This window comes from Salmo trutta, chromosome 26 (assembly GCF_901001165.1).
Source record: "Salmo trutta chromosome 26, fSalTru1.1, whole genome shotgun sequence".
Lineage (NCBI taxonomy): Eukaryota > Metazoa > Chordata > Actinopteri > Salmoniformes > Salmonidae > Salmo > Salmo trutta.
Genome location: NC_042982.1, coordinates 17,113,463 through 17,130,413, shown reverse-complemented (window position 1 = coordinate 17,130,413; position 16,951 = coordinate 17,113,463). Strand labels below are relative to the sequence as shown.

General features: G+C 44.2%; 1 protein-coding gene across 1 annotated transcript; it reads right to left on the bottom strand.

Annotated features, from left to right (window-relative positions):
- Window positions 1-648: 648 nt before the first annotated feature.
- On the bottom strand, window positions 649-1,743 carry LOC115163967 (olfactory receptor 2G6-like). The gene has a single exon (XM_029716143.1). It carries the CDS (start codon window positions 1,711-1,713, stop codon window positions 775-777), a length of 939 nt encoding a protein of 312 aa, XP_029572003.1. The 5' UTR covers window positions 1,714-1,743; the 3' UTR covers window positions 649-774.
- Window positions 1,744-16,951: the final 15,208 nt, after the last annotated feature.

The following is a 16,951-nucleotide window of genomic DNA, read 5'->3' as shown; positions in this document are numbered from 1 at the left end:
TGTCCTTTGTGCAAATGTAGGCCTATAAATGTGCCCATTTGGGAATGTCTGATAGTATTTCTGATTGCCTTAAATCACCACCACTAATGAACTGTGGAGCTTCTCAAAGTAATTTTTCTTCACCTCAAACAGCAAAGAAACAAAGTCTGTTTCAAGAAACAATTGAGAATAACAATAGTTCCTCAAAGTATTTGAACAATATTTCCATATCTCTACCTTTCGATAACCACTCAGCAAGAAAGGGAAAAATGTAATGGTCTGATCCAATGGAAACATAAAATACTTGACACAGTTGATAGTTGATACAGTGTTTCGAGTTTGTTGCAGACAGGCCATGAGTAGCCAATGTGATTTATAGGATATTTATTTGTATCAGTATATTTCCTGCCTGCAGGATGCATTGTTTTTATGTGTTGGCTTTATGTAGACTATTTTTACATAGTTGGCAGTGGCACTAAAAGTTCCTTTTAGATTTGTATCATTTTCATTTAGATTAAGATTGTAGATAAACCACAGACAATGATTTTGAGATATAAAGACTATTATATATTAAAATATCATGTTCCACAATAATGTGCCTATGAAAATTATTACTGGTAAGCAGATTGGTAGAAATTGTAAAATAAATTGCCACATAGGTTGGGTGTATATATGGGAAAATAATTGTTTTAAAATTTAGACAAGTCCATTAGATTGAAAGAAAAGACTACTGTTGGTTGACTAAGATTTTTTGGGGTCGGGCAGAGTGTCTCCCTGCTGTGTAAGATTATGTAACTAATGTCTCACATCAATGATTTTATGTGCATTACACTTTCTAAAAACTGCACTTCGAATCTGCTGGAGGTTAAGTCCATATATGACAGGGTTTAAGACAGGTGGTATAACAAGGAATTGTATGGCCATTGCATTACGCATATTTAGTGTAATATTTACATTACTATTCCACCCTTGCAGAGTGTCAAACAGAGTCACTGTGATGAAAATGACCATTGTTATTAAATGTGGCACACATGTCTGTGTGAACTTAATCCTTCCCTTAGCTGACTTTACACAATTTCTTACAATCTGACAGTAAGAGAATATAATGAAAAGTACCTGCAAAACATGAACCACTATTACAAATTTGTTAAAATTCTGATTGATTGTAATGGCTAAACATGCATGTTTCACAATAGACGGAATGTCACAGAAGATTTTATCAATGCGAGACCCACACAAAGGAATTCTGACAGTTAAACTAAGTGCTATGAGTCCTATTAATAAAGGATAACACCAAGAAAATACGAGTAACTTTCTAACAGTTAAAGATGTCACAATGGTATGGTATAGTAGTGGTCTGCATATTGCCACATACCTGTCGTAAGCCATCACTGTTAGTGTAGATATTTCACACAGGACAGATGTGTATATTACAAAGGTTTGAGTGAAACATCCACCATAAGATATCACCTGAACATCTGACTGAAGGTCCAGTAACAACTTGGGGTAGAAACCAGCAGTTCCATACAATCCATTGACACATAGACTACACAGAAAGATATACATGGGCTCATGGAGACCTTTCACCTGAATGATTGTTATGATCAGAGTCAGATTCACAGTGATGATGAGAAGGTATGTGATAAGAGACAAGATAAAATAGACCGATTTGTTGTTAAATGTCTCTTGTAAGCCAAAGAGATAAAAGAACTTGACTTGGGTTGAGTTCTCCATAACTTTTGTTAATTTTCTTCCTCTGGTCAATGCAGCAATTTTTAGTCCTTGCAAGGCTTGAGTGTGTATGGATGTGAATAAATTCAAGTGTGAATCATATGATTCTGTTTAGGCTCAGACTAAACACAATAGTTTTAACAAAACAAATTCACATCCTCCCTCAAACTCTTATCAAAAAAAGATCCCGATAATATCTGTACATTATCAGACTTCTGAGGTGTGAAAGAAATGAAAATACTTGTGTCGATGAAATGTCTTCTTGCTTGACAGAGGAGACTACTCCAATAACTTGCATTGCTAGCCTCTAAATATACCATAGTGTAAGCTCACATGGGATTGTAGTTTCTGTGTCAACATGTAACCACTCCATAGAGATTGATCTGTATTGAGTTTATGATAAGCAACTAATTGGATTATATTTACTTTATTTATGTATTAACCCAGCAAACAGGGGATGTCCTAAGGACATTAGGCAACGTTCCCATTAGGTCCCTTTAAGGCAGCGTCTCCCAAACTGTCCTGGGGTCCCCAAGTGGTGCACGTGCATTTCTTTGCCCTAGTACTACATAGCTGATTCAAATAATCAAATCTTAATGATTAGTTGATTATTTGAATCAGCTGTGTAGTGCTAGGGCAAAAACCAAAACGTGCACCCTTTTTGGGTCCCCAGGTCAAAGTTTGGGAAATGTTGCTTTAAGGGTTTCAGCGAGACTTCATCCCACTGATGACTTTGTTCAATAGTCAGAACTTTGCAGGAACATTAAAACATGACATTTACCTCGGGACCATAAAAGAGAGAACAGATACCGGTTTGTCAACAGTATAACGTTATTATAAGGTATACTGATCAAAAATGTAAACATAACATGCAACAATTTAAATGATTTTACTGAGTTACAGTTCATATAAGGAAGTCAGTCAATTGAAATTAATAAAATAGGCCATAATCTATGGATTTCACATGACTGGGAATAGACCCTTTAACTTGTTGGGGCTATGGGGCAGTATTGAGAATTTTGGAAAAAATATGTGCCCATTTTTAACTGCCTCCTACACCAACTTAGAAGCTAGAATATGCATATTATTGTTCAGGTTTGGATAGAAAACACCCTAAAGTTTCTAAAACTGTTTGAATGGTGTCTGTGAGTATAACAGAACTCCTATGGCAGGCAAAAACCTGAGAAGGTTTCATGCAGGAAGTACCCTGTCTGACAAGGTGTTGTTGTTCTTGCTTCTGTTTATTGAAGAGTCAGGATCTTAGCTGTAACGTGACAATTCCTAGGGCTCCAATAGGCTCTCAGAACCCGGGAAAAACCTGAACGATGACGAGGCAGCCTCAGGCTGAAACACAGAATCCCCTTTTCCAAGTGTCACATCAGAGGACAATAGAATTGGGCGTGTGCGCGATTCGCCCCCGTGGAGTATTTTCTTTCGGCTGTTTAGCTAATTGCAGATTCCCGGTCGGAATATTATCGCTTTTCTACGAGATAAATTGCATAAAAATTGATTTTAAACAGCGGTTGACATGCTTCGAAGTACGGTAATGGAATATTTAGAATTTTTTTGTCACGTTCTGCGCCATGCGCACGACCGTGATTTACATTTCTGATAGTGTCTAGAACGCACGAACAAAACGCCGCTGTTTGGATATAACGATGGATTATTTGGGACCAAACCTACATTTGTTATTGAAGTAGACGTCCTGGGAGTGCATTCTGACGAAGAACAGGAAAGGTAAGACCATTTTTCTTATAGTAAATATGATTTTGGTGAAGGCTAATCTTGCCGGGTGTCTAAATAGCTAGCCCGTGATGGCTGGGCTATGTACTTAGAATATTGCAAAATGTGCTTCATCCGAAAAGCTATTTTAAAATCGGACATATCGAGTGCATAGAGGAGTAATGTATCTATAATTCTTAAAATAATTGTTATGCTTTTTGTGAACGTTTATCGTGAGTAATTTAGCAAATTGTTAGTAAATTCCCCGGAAGTTTGCGGGGGGTATGCTTTTTCTGAACGTCACACGCTAATGTAAAAAGCTGTTTTTTGATATAAATATGAACTTGATTGAACAGACATGCATGTATTGTATAACATAATGTCCTAGGTGTGTCATCTGATGAAGATCATAAAAGGTTAGTGCTGCATTTAGCTGTGGTTTGGGTTTTTGTGACATTATATGCTAGCTTGAAAAATGGGTGTCTGATTATTTCTGGCTGGGCACTCTCCTGACATAATCTAATGTTTTGCTTTCGTTGTAAAGCCTTTTTGAAATTGAACAGTGTGGTTAGATTAACGAGAGTCTTGTCTTTAAATAGCTGTAAAATAGTCATATGTTTGAGAAATTGAAGTAATAGTATTTCAAACGTTTTAAAAATCGCGCCACAGGATTCAACTGGCTGTTACGTAGGTGGGACGAATTCGTCCCGCCGGTCCCATAGAGGTTAAAAAAGGTAAGGGTATGGATCAGAAATCCAGTCAGTATTTGGTGATCACCATTTGCCTCATACAGCGCGACACATCTAATTCGCATAGAGTTGATTGTGGATTGTTGTCCCACTCCTCTTCATTGGCTGTGCAAAGTTGCTGGATATTGGCGGGAACTGGAACACCCTGTCGTACACGTCGATCCAGATTATCCCCAACACGCCAATGGGTGACATGTCTGGTGAGTATGCAGACCATGGAAGAACTGGGACATTTTCAGCTTCCAGAAATTGTGTACAGATCCTTGCGACATGGTGCTGTGAATTATCATGCTAAAACTTGAGGTGATGGCAGCTGATGAGCGGCACGACAATGGGCCTCAGGATGTCGTCATGATGTGTCTATGCATTCAAATTGCAATTGACAAAATGCAATTGTGTTCTTTGTCCATAACTTATGCCTGCCCATGTGGACCAAATTTGACAAAATAAACTTTTTGTGGGTATGGAACATTTCTGGGATCTTTTATTTCTGCTCATGAAACATGGGACCAATACTTTACATGTTGCGTTTATATTTCTGTTCATTGTATTTTGATGTCCATTAGGGAACATTATGAAAAGGTTCCTATTTGTGTCGGACGTTTTCCAAAAGACATTCAATGAACAAAAGGAGACATTTCATGATGGTCAAGGGGATGTCACATGATGGTCGTTTTTAGACCGTTCTCAACACTTCCTTTTACTAGTCTTCAGGACTTCACGAGATGGTCCCAAGGGAATGTTCTTTGGGGAACCTTTGTCTAGTTCCCTGTAAGTTACTAGGATGTTACCGAGTACCATATTATGACCATGTCAGGTACTTTTTAGGACATTCTCAGGACTTAATTTGACTAGTCTTCAGGATGTTGCTTAATGGTCCCAAGGGAACATTCTCTCTGTGACCTTTGTCTAGTTCCCTGTAAGTTACTAGGACGTCACCGAGAACCATATCAAGACCTTTTTAGGACATTCTCAATACTTTATTTTACTAGTCATTAGGATGTTACGGGAAGGTTTTCTGTGTTACCTTTGTCTAGTTCCCTGTTAGTTACTAGGACGTCCCCGAGGACCATATCAGGACAATGCCAGGTACCTTTTAGGACATTCTTTGGACTTAATTTTACTAGTCTTCAGTACGTTGCGTGATGGTCCCAAGGGAACTTTCTCTGGGGAACCTTTGTCTAGTTCTTGCTAAGTTACTAGGACGTCACTGAGGACCATATCAGGCCTTTCCTAGGACGTTCTCAGGACTTTCATTTTAATAGTCATTAGGACGTTGAGTGATGGTCCCAAGGGAGCATCCCTGCAAACAAAAATAATTTCTTCTGACATCCCTGGAATGTCATGAAATGGTCTTCTAAAGTAGTCAGGACATTGTGCCATGGTCTGTGGAGTTTTTTTTCAAGTTCCCAGTTTGTCCCAGGAACATCCCGAGGACATTTTTAGGACTTTCTTGGGAAGTTGTGGGAAGTCTTGGGAAGAGGTGTCATTCACATGATGGTCCCAGGTGGCCAAAACCATTATAAGTAAAATAATTAAATGGTATGGGGGTTTAACCTCTCTGGGCCAGTGGGACATTTGCGTCCCACCCTAGTCAACAGCCAGTGGAATCGCGTGGCGCGAAATACAAATACCTCAAAAATGCTATAACTTCAATTTCTCAAACATATGACTATTTTACACCATTTTAAAGATAAGACTCTCGTTAATCTAGCCACGTTGTCTGACGTCAAAAAGGCTATACAGCGAAAGCAAAACATTAGATTATGTCAGGAGAGTACCCTGCCAAAAATAATCACACAGCCATTTTCAAAGCAAGCATAAATGTCACAAAAACCAAAACCACAGCTAAATGCAGCACTAACCTTAGATGATCTTCATCAGATGACACTCCTAGGACATTATGTTATACAACACATGCATGTTTTGTTCAATCAAGTTCATATTTATATCAAAAACCAGCTTTTTACATTAGCATGTGATGTTCAGAACTAGCATACCCACCAAAAACTTCCGGTGAATTTACTAAATTACTCATGATAAACGTTGACAAAATACATAACAATTATTTTAAGAATTATAGATACAGAACTCCTTAATGCAAATGCTATGTCAGATTTTAAAATAGCTTTTCGGCGAAAGCACATTTTGCAATATTCTGAGTACATAGCTCAGCAATCACAGGCTAGCTAATTTGACACCCACCAAGTTTTGGACAACCTAAACTCAGAATTACTATTAGAAAAATTGGATTACCTTTGCTATTCTTCGTCAGAATGCACTCCCAGGACTTCTACTTCAACAACAAATGTTGTTTTGGTTCCAAATAATCCATAGTTATGTCCAAATACCTCCGTTTTGTTCGTGCGCTCAGGTCACTATGCGAAGGGTAATGCGTGAGTGCATTTCGTGACAACAAATTTCAAAATATTCCATTACCGTACTTAGAAGCATGTCAAACGCTGTTTAAAATCAATTTTTATGCTATTTTTCTCGTAAAATAGCGATAATATTCCAACCGGACAACGTTGTATTCATTCAAAGACTGAAAGAAAAAAATGGAAAAGTCTCGTGAACGCGCATCTCAGTCTCACTGTCCCCAGGCAGGCCACTTACAAACTCTGCTGTTGTACTTTGCCCAGAGACAGGAGACACGTCATTCTGCTTTCTGAACGCTTTAGAGAGCCAATGGAAGCCTTAGAAAGTGTCACGTAACAGCACAGATGCTGTAATGACGATAGAGATGAAACAGAAGGACAACAAATTGTCAGACAGGGCACTTCCTGCATGGAATCTTCTCAGGTTTTGGCCTGCCATATGAGTTCTGTTATACTCACAGACACCATTCAAACCGTTTTAGAAACTTTAGAGTGTTTTCTATCAAGATCTACTAATTATATGCATATTCTCATTTCTGGGCAAGAGTAGTAACCAGTTTAAATCGGGTACGTTCAGAATTTCAGAAGTCCCCCTCTTCATTACCTATAATACATCTCTAAACAGCTTAAGAGTGCTCTGCCATTTTAGTTATCAGTTAATCTGAATATTAAATTATCATTGATTTAATTGACTTATTTCAGCTATTTCAGTTTGGGTTTGCAGTATAGTTGTCTAATGTTGGTGGGTTATATTATTCGGTTTTAATCGTACTCCTGAATCACTATTATAGTATAATAGTTTTTCATGAGTGTATTTTTAACAGAGCTGAGATTTACTTTGAAGTGCGAAGTGTAGGATTGCATGTGAAATCAGCCACTGACATACTAGACATGGTGGCATAGCAGGAATGTCAGAAAGCTATGAATGAAGAGGTTGTGAGTTCAAATCCCATATGAGGACATGTTTCTAAAAATTACTGTATAAATGGACATGCACAATGTAATCATGTCAAGTATCTAAGTTGAAAACGTTATATGGTAAAAGCACTGGTGGGTGTCTGTAACATTGTCAAAAGACAAAGACCTGTGAATGGATCAGTGGTTCACAAATCAGGGACTTCATTTCCTTGGCAACAGTAGCAAGGGATGATGTGTAATGAAACTAGGGTATGCATACCCTGCCTATCATTTATTTTTGGGGGGTGTTACGGGAATTTTTCTATCCCAATGATAATAATCAATAAGCCTTGACTAATTCTCAAGGTTTGTAAGACACTGGGTAAAGAATAATTAGGCAAGGACTCAGCTTTCTGCAAAAGGTCTGTAGAGTTTATTCAGTGAACGATCTGAAGTACCTTACCCAAAGAAGTTCATTTTATGCTCCCTCCCTTCCGCTTACGCACATACCTCCACACAAACAGTAGATACCCTACGCATACCCATACACACGAACAGTAGGTGAATAGTATCCCTCCCCGGACTTCCCACCACTGTTAATCACTATCCAGCGCTGCCTGTTCCTTTCCCCCGAGATTAGGGGGACCTTGAAGGTTACTCCCTGTTTCTTCCAAGCCTCTTCAGGTCGGGTCACACACACACATGTCTACAGTTCCCTTAGGCCCACTAACACACACCCACACACATTTCTCTCCCTTCCGGGTCTCTACTAGACATTATGAGACTTACGTTCAGTACTTTAATTATTCATTACACATGCTACATAACTACTATTTACTAATTGGTTATGTGACAGGGTCGGATTCTTTATTCATTTACCTTTATTATATAATTCTCTTATCAGAGGGTTGAGAACGTTTCTTTGCTACCATGAAGTGAAGTCCCTGGGAAAAACTGAGAACTAGACAAAAGATCCAGAGGACCATGACACAATGTCCCAAGAATGTCCTAAAAATACAGTGGCGAACCGCGACTATTGAACCTAGTCCTTCAGATGGAACAAAGATCTAGCCTACGTTGTATCAAACCCCCAAATTTAGAAAAATAACAGACAACATAGCATCACTTAATGCGCTGAAATCTGAAGGGGATGGCCAGCATAGATAGGTGGGATGGGATGGGATGATGGAAACCGAGGGTTGGAATCAAGAACTGGAGATGAGTGAGAGTGAAGTTGCTGAGTGAGTGGTAAATTTACGGTAAAAAAAACAAAAAACAAATACAAAAACCAAAATTAAAAAATGACTTTAAAAAGGAAGGTTGTTACATATAATGCCTGGACTGGTTGCTGTGGGTCGATCTGGATGGACGCATCTGCTAGATGACTAAAATGTAATGTAAATGTTGAGAAGCTTCACTGCAGGTGGATTGTACATTTAAAAGTCAATAAAAATAATAATAAAATACAAAATTGCAACATCATCGACCTTGAAGTTGATAACATTTGCTGCTGCTGCAGCTGTTGTCGCCATTGTCACTGTCACGTCCTGGCCAGTATAAGGGTTAATTAGTATTGTAGTTTGGTCAGGAAGTGGCAGAGGGTATTCGTTTTATGTGGTTCGGGGTGGTGTGTTTTGTTGAAGGGGCATTTGGTTTAAGTATTCCGGGGTTTTTGGGCACTGTTTGGTTTTCAGGTATTCTATGTTTAGTCTAGCATGTCTGTTTCTATTGAAGGCAGGTGTTGTCTATCTGCCTTTGATTGAGAGTCCCATATATTAGGGTGTGTTTGTTATTTGTGGGTGATTGTTCTGTGTTTAGCCTTGTGCCTTACCAGACTGTTTTTTGATCGTTCGTGTTTTTGTTATTTTTGTACGTTCAGTTTGAAAGCAAATGAACATCAAGATGAGCCTGCACATACCTGCTGCGTTTTGGTCCTCCTTAACCGACGACAATCGTTGACAGAATCACCCACCAACTATGGACCAAGCAGCAGAGGAAGGAGCAGAGGGACTTCGAGTTGGACTGGCGGGAGAAGTGGACCTGGGAGGAAGTTCTGGACGGGGCCGGACCTTGGCACCAGGCTGGGGATTATCGCCGCCCGCAGTGGGAAATTGAGGCAGCCAAGGCAGAGAGGCGGAGGTACGAGGCCATGGACGCGCTGAGGGAGAAACACGAGAGGCACCCCCAATATATTTTTTTGGGGGGGCACACGGGTAGTTTGGCTAGGCGTAGGAAGATCCGGAAGCCAGCTACCCGTGGTTATATGGAGGAGCGTATGGGGTGGAGAGCGCTATGTTTCGCTGAGGAGCGCACTATCTCACCCATACGCACGCACAGTCCGGTGCGAGTTATTCCAGCCCCTCACAGGTGCCGTGCTAGAGCGGGCATCCAGCCTTTTAGGAGGATGCCTGCTCAGCGCATCTGGTCGCCGGTACGCCTCCGAGGACCAGGCTACCCAACTCCCGCTCTACGCACGGCTACCATCAGGCCCCTGCACAGCCCAGTCTGCCCTGTACGAGCACCCCGCTCGTACAGGGCTACTAGTTCCATCCAGCCAAGGCGGGTTGTGCGGGAGGTAAGATCTAGACCGGCTGTGCGCCTCCAAAGCCCTGGGTTTCCAGCTCCTGTCTCTCATGCGGACCCGGAAGTGCGTCAACCTAGTCCGACTCGTCCTGTTCCCGCTCCCCGCACTAGCCTTCAAGTGCGTAAACCCAGCCTCGCCAGTCAACAGTCGTCAGAGCTGCCCGCCAGTCAACAGTCGTCGCAGCTGCCCGCCAGTCAACAGTCGTCGCAGCTGCCCGCCAGTCAACAGTCGTCGGAGCTGCCCGCCAGTCAACAGTCGTCGGAGCTGCCCGCCAGTCAACAGTCGTCGGAGCTGCCCGCCAGTCAACAGTCGTCGGAGCTGCCCGTCAGTCAACAGTCGTCGGAGCTGCCCGTCAGTCAACAGTCGTCGGAGCTGCCCGCCAGTCAACAGTCGCCGGAGTGGCCAGACTGCGCTGAACTGCCGGAGTGGCCAGACTGCGCTGAACTGCCGGAGTGGCCAGACTGCGCTGAACTGCCGGAGTGGCCAGACTGCCCTGAACTGCCGGAGTGGCCAGACTGCCCTGAAGTGCCGGAGTGGCCAGACTGCCCTGAACTGCCGGAGTGGCCAGACTGCCCTGAACTGCCGGAGCGGCCAGACTGCCCTAAACTGCCGGAGCGGCCAGACTGCCCTGAACTGCCGGAGCGGCCAGACTGCCCTGAACTGCCGGAGCGGCCAGACTGCCCTGAACTGCCGGAGCGGCCAGACTGCCCTGAACTGCCGGAGCGGCCTGACTGCCCTGAACTGCCGGAGCGGCCAGACTGCCCTGAACTGCCGGAGCGGCCAGACTGCCCTGAACTGCCGGAGCGGCCAGACTGCCCTGAACTGCCGGAGCGGCCAGACTGCCCAGACTGTCCCGAGCTTCCAGACTGCCCAGACTGTCCCGAGCTGCCAGACTGCCCAGACTGTCCCGAGCTGCCAGACTGCCCAGACTGTCCCGAGCTGCCAGACTGCCCAGACTGTCCCGAGCTGCCAGACTGCCCAGACTGGCCCGAGCTGCCAGACTGCCCAGACTGTCCCGAACTGCCAGACTTCCCAGACTGGCCCGACTGCCCTCCGGCGATGCCAGAGTGGCCCGACATCCTAGAACGGCCAGAACCAGAGCCACCTCCAGATATATAGGTGGGTTGGGGAGGGGGGTGTAGCACAGTGCCGTCGTTGACGGCAGCCACCCTCCCTTCCCTCCCTTTAGTTGAGGGGAATTTTGTTTTTGTTGTTTGGGGTTGTTTTTTTTTTGTTTTTGTTTTTTTAAGGTGCTTCCGGGGTTAGCACCTTTAAGGGGGGGGTACTGTCACGTCCTGGCCAGTATAAGGGTTAATTAGTATTGTAGTTTGGTCAGGACGTGGCAGAGGGTATTCGTTTTATGTGGTTCGGGGTGGTGTGTTTTGTTGAAGGGGCATTTGGTTTAAGTATTCCGGGGTTTTTGGGCACTGTTTGGTTTTCAGGTATTCTATGTTTAGTCTAGTATGTCTGTTTCTATGTTTGGTTAATTGGGGTTGGGACTCTCAGTTGAAGGCAGGTGTTGTCTATCTGCCTTTGATTGAGAGTCCCATATATTAGGATGTGTTTGTGTTTGTTATTTGAGGGTGATTGTTCTGTGTTTAGCCTTGTGCCTTACCAGACTGTTTTTTGATCGTTCGTGTTTTTGTTATTTTTGTACGTTCAGTTTGAAAGCGAATAAACATCAAGATGAGCCTGCACATACCTGCTGCGTTTTGGTCCTCCTTAACTGACGACAACCGTGACAGTCACACTGTTAAAACACACTCTAGCTACTAGAGTGGGAAGACTACTGCTTGCTATTGCCACTGATTCTTTACTCTTGCGCACTCAATAGTGATGTACCTAGATAGGTTCATTCCACTCTCAAACCACAATTCTGCTCTCATACGGTTGAGTGGCAGGGAAAGGGGATACCTAGTCAGTTGCACAACTGAACGCATTCAACCAAATTGTGTCTTCCGCATTTAACCCAACCCTTCTGAATCTACGTCATAAAATTTTTTGAAAAGATGAATTAGAAATGAAAATTACATCTAAAAAGTAATCAGGGAAGTCTCTGGAATAAACTGGGAACTACACCAAACCTCCAGGGGACCACTTTATGTGACCATTTTGTGATGTTCCGGGGACATCCTAACGACAAATGTTTATTTGCAAGGAACCAATCCAAACATCTGCCAGCACAATATAATTTTTCACCCCAAATCTGAATACTGTATAAAACCAGAATGGTTCTAAAACAGAGCCTTGGGGAACACCATATTTAATCGGTGAATTATAAAGATCAGATACCTAATATTACATCAAACATTTCCAGTGACAAAACTATGCCGAAATGCCACATATTTGTATAGTCAATTATAGCAACAAAACACAATTCAATATTAGATAAATAAACAATCATGTTATGTTTTAGGGTGAAGTGAAGGCCTAGTACCTTTTTACAAACCTGCCTGGTTTTATTGATCCTAAAGCCATACATAATAGGATTGAAAGTGGTGGACATATTGGAAAATAAACAAATAAAAGTGTGAATTATAGGTGGACTATGTGCAGTATTATGTCTGCCTTGTAGAATCAAACATAAACAGTCAAAGGAGGAGATCAGCAAAGAGGCTATATGTGGTGTACAAGTGTTAAAAGCTTTTGGTTTCGTCTCTTTTGAAGACTTTAAACATATTTCTGAATGCTTACATCTGAGTACATGTTAGGAAATATAGCACAAGCCAAAGAAAGTACAGTTACAACAAGACCACATATTGTATTTTCGTGTAATATTTGAACAGGAAAGCTTGTGGTTGTCACAATACACTCTGTCTATAACATTGTCACAAAATTGCAGTCACAAACTCAGGGATGTAGGGATGACATCCATGGAAAAATAATACAACCAGGATAGCCAAATTAAGCCAGTAATTATTTTAGGTTTCATAATATTGTTATACACTAGAGTAGTGGTTCCCCAACCTTTTCACTCTGGCCTCCCTTCATCATTAGGGAACATGTCTTATGTCTTATGTGTGTTCATGTGATATCTGGTGACTCAAACATTACAACAATATCAATGGGCTTAAAAACCTATCTGAAAAACGTTAGCTGACATGAGCTAGTTGATCTGGATATTTAAATAGCTCTCTAAGGTCTGCAATGACTGAAATGACAAGAGAAAAACAACTGATGCACTACTGTCACGTCCTGGCCAGTATAAGGGTTAATTAGTATTGTAGTTTGGTCAGGACGTGGCAGAGGGTATTTGTTTTATGTGGTTCAGGGTGGTGTGTTTGATTAAAGGGTGTTTGATTTAGTATTTCCGGGGTTTTGGTTTATGGTCTAGGTTTATGTATGTCTATGTGGAATCTAGTGAGTGTATGTCTATGGGTGATTAATTGGGGTTGGGACTCTCAGTTGAAGGCAGGTGTTTTCTCTTTGCCTTTGATTGAGAGTCCCATATATTGGGGTGTGTTTGTGATTCGTGGGTGATTGTTCTGTGTTGAGCCTTATGCTTTGCCAGACTGTTTGTTGTTGTTCGTTCATTAGTTCTCGTGTTTTGTTGTTTTGGTATTAATTTTGAAAATAAATAATCATCAAGATGAGCATACACATACCTGCTGCGTTTTGGTCCTCCATCACCGACGACAACCGTGACAGAATCACCCACCAACTATGGACCAAGCAGCAGAGGAAGGAGCAGAGGGACTTCGAGTTGGACTGGCGGGAGAAGTGGACCTGGGAGGAAGTTCTGGACGGGGCCGGACCTTGGCACCAGGCTGGGGATTATCGCCGCCCGCAGTGGGAAATTGAGGCAGCCAAGGCAGAGAGGCGGAGGTACGAGGCCATGGACGCGCTGAGGGAGAAGCACGAGAGGCACCCCCAATAAAACATTTTGGGGGGGCACACGGGTAGTTTGGCTAGGCGTAGGAAGAGCCGGAAGCCAGCTACCCGTGGTTATATGGAGGAGCATATGGGGTGGAGAGCGCTATGTTTCGTTGAGGAGCGCACTATCTCACCCATACGCACGCACAGTCCGGTGCGAGTTATTCCAGCCCCTCACAGGTGCCGTGCTAGAGCGGGCATCCAGCCTGGTAGGAGGATGCCTGCTCAGCGCATCTGGTCGCCGGTACGCCTCCGAGGACCAGGCTACCCAACTCCCGCTCTATGCACGGCTACCATCAGGCCCCTGCACAGCCCAGTCTGCCCTGTACGAGCACCCCGCTCGTACAGGGCTACTAGTTCCATCCAGCCAAGGCGGGTTGTGCAGGAGGTAAGATCTAGACCGGCTGTGCGCCTCCATAGCCCTGGGTTTCCAGCTCCTGTCTCTCGTGCGGACCCGGAAGTGTGTCAACCTAGTCCGACTCGTCCTGTTCCCGCTCCCCGCACTAGCCTTCAAGTGCGTAAACCCAGCCTCGCCAGTCAACAGTCGTCGGAGCTGCCCGCCAGTCAACAGTCGTCGGAGCTGCCCACCAGTCAACAGTCGTCGGAGCTGCTCGCCAGTCAACAGTCGTCGGAGCTGCCCGCCAGTCAACAGTCGCCGGAGTGGCCAGACTGCGCTGAACTGCCGGAGTGGCCAGACTGCGCTGAACTGCCGGAGTGGCCAGACTGCGCTGAACTGCCGGAGTGGCCAGACTGCGCTGAACTCCCGGAGTGGCCAGACTGCGCTGAACTGCGGAGTGGCCAGACTGCGCTGAACTGCCGGAGTGGCCAGACTGCGCTGAACTCCCGGAGTGGCCAGACTGCGCTGAACTGCGGAGTGGCCAGACTGCGCTGAACTGCCGGAGTGGCCAGACTGCCCTGAACTGCCGGAGTGGCCAGACTGCGCTGAACTGCCGGAGTGGCCAGACTGCGCTGAACTCCCGGAGTGGCCAGAATGCGCTGAACTGCGGAGTGGCCAGACTGCCCTGAACTGCCGGAGTGGCCAGACTGCCCTGAACTGCCGGAGTGGCCAGACTGCCCTGAACTGCCGGAGTGGCCAGACTGCCCTGAACTGCCGGAGTGGCCAGACTGCCCTGACTGTCCCGAGCTGCCAGACTGCCCAGACTGTCCTGAGCTGCCAGACTGCCCAGACTGTCCCGAGCTGCCAGACTGCCCAGACTGTCCCGAGCTGCCAGACTGCCCAGACTGTCCCAAGCTGCCAGACTGCCCAGACTGTCCCGAGCTGCCAGACTGCCCAGACTGTCCCGAGCTGCCAGACTGCCCAGACTGCCCCGAGCTGCCAGACTGGCCAGACTGCCCCGAACTGCCAGAGTGGCCCGACTGCCCGGAACGGCCGGAACCGGAGCCACCTCCTGATATAGGTGGGTTGGGGAGGTGGGGTGTAGCACAGTGCCGTCGTTGTAGCACAGTCCCTTTAGTAGAGGGGAATTTTTGTTTTGTTGTTTGGGGTTGTTGTTTTGTTTTTTGTTTTAAAGGTGCTTCCGGGGTTAGCACCTTTAATTTGCCTTTGATTGAGAGTCCCATATATTGGGGTGTGTTTGTGTTTGTGATTCGTGGGTGATTGTTCTGTGTTGAGCCTTATGCTTTGCCAGACTGTTTGTTGTTGTTCGTTCATTAGTTCTCGTGTTTTGTTGTTTTGGTATTAATTTAGAAAATAAATAATCATCAAGATGAGCATACACATACCTGCTGCGTTTTGGTCCTCCATCACCGACAACAACCGTGACAACTACCCAATTTCGAAATTGCACCTTGTGCATTCTACTATTACAACTTTCAAGAGCAAGTTGAAAGCCTGTCTTAAAATATTACTGAATATATTCAAAGGCAAAATAACAAATTGATTACATGTAAAGTATGCTAAACACAACATTTAGACACTTCATTTCAGTTGACGATGTGTTCAGAGAGTCCCTGGTTAAAGCCCAGGTTGGGGCAAGGTGAGGGACGGAAGCAACACTGTTACACATGGCCAGAGTGACATTCCTAAATAAAAATAGTAGTTTGGTATGATAGTTTGATTTGATTGGATTAGTGCAGCACATGATAACAATACACATCCTTAATGTTATGTTATTGAACAGGCTGTGTTAGTGGCCTATGATCCTGTTAAAATAATGTATGTGTGGGGACCCTCTAGCCTTGCACTCTACACTGTAGAAGAGGTACAGTCCATTCAGAAAGTATTCAGACCCCTTGACTCTTTTGATATTTTGTTAGGTCTTATTCTAAAATTGAATGAATTGTTTTCCCCCCCTCGTCAAGCTACACACATTACCCCATAATGACAAAGCAAAAACAAGTTTTTAGAAACGTTAGCAAATGTATAATTGTTTTTTTACATAAATATTACATTTACATAAGTATTCAGACCCTTTACACAGTACTTATAGAAGCACCTTTGGCAGTGATTACAGCTTTGATTCTTCTTGGGTATGACACTACAAGCTTGCCACACCGGTATTTGGGGAGTTTCTCCCATTCTTCTCTGCAGATCCTCTCAAGCTCTGTCAGGTTGGATGGGGAGCATCGCTAAACAGAGGTTTGGTGTAGTTCCCAGGACGAGTCTCCCAGTCCCTGCTGCTCAAAAACATCCACACAGCATGATGCTACCAGCACCGTGTTTCGCCGTAGGGATGGTGCCAGGTTTCCTCCAGATGTGACGCCTGGCATACAGGCCAAAGAGTTCAATCTTGGTTTCATCATACCAGAGAGTCTTGAATCTCATTGTCTTAGAGTTCTTTTGGTGCCTTTTGGCGAACTCCAAGCGGGCTTTCATGTGCCTTTTACTGAGGAGTGGCTTCCGTCTGGCCATTCTACCATAAAGGCCTGATTCGTGGAGTGCTGCAGAGATGGTTGTCCTTCTGAAAGGTTCTTCCATCTCCACGGAGGAACTCTGGAGCTCTGTCAGAGTGACCATCGGGTTCTTGATCACCTCCCTGACCAAGGCCCTTCTACCTTGATTGCTCAGTTTGGCCGGG

Bases quoted from the DNA above. Each gene is read 5' to 3' on its own strand.
- LOC115163967 (XM_029716143.1), bottom strand. From the start codon at position 1,713: ATGGAGAACTCAACCCAAGTCAAGTTCTTTTATCTCTTTGGCTTACAA.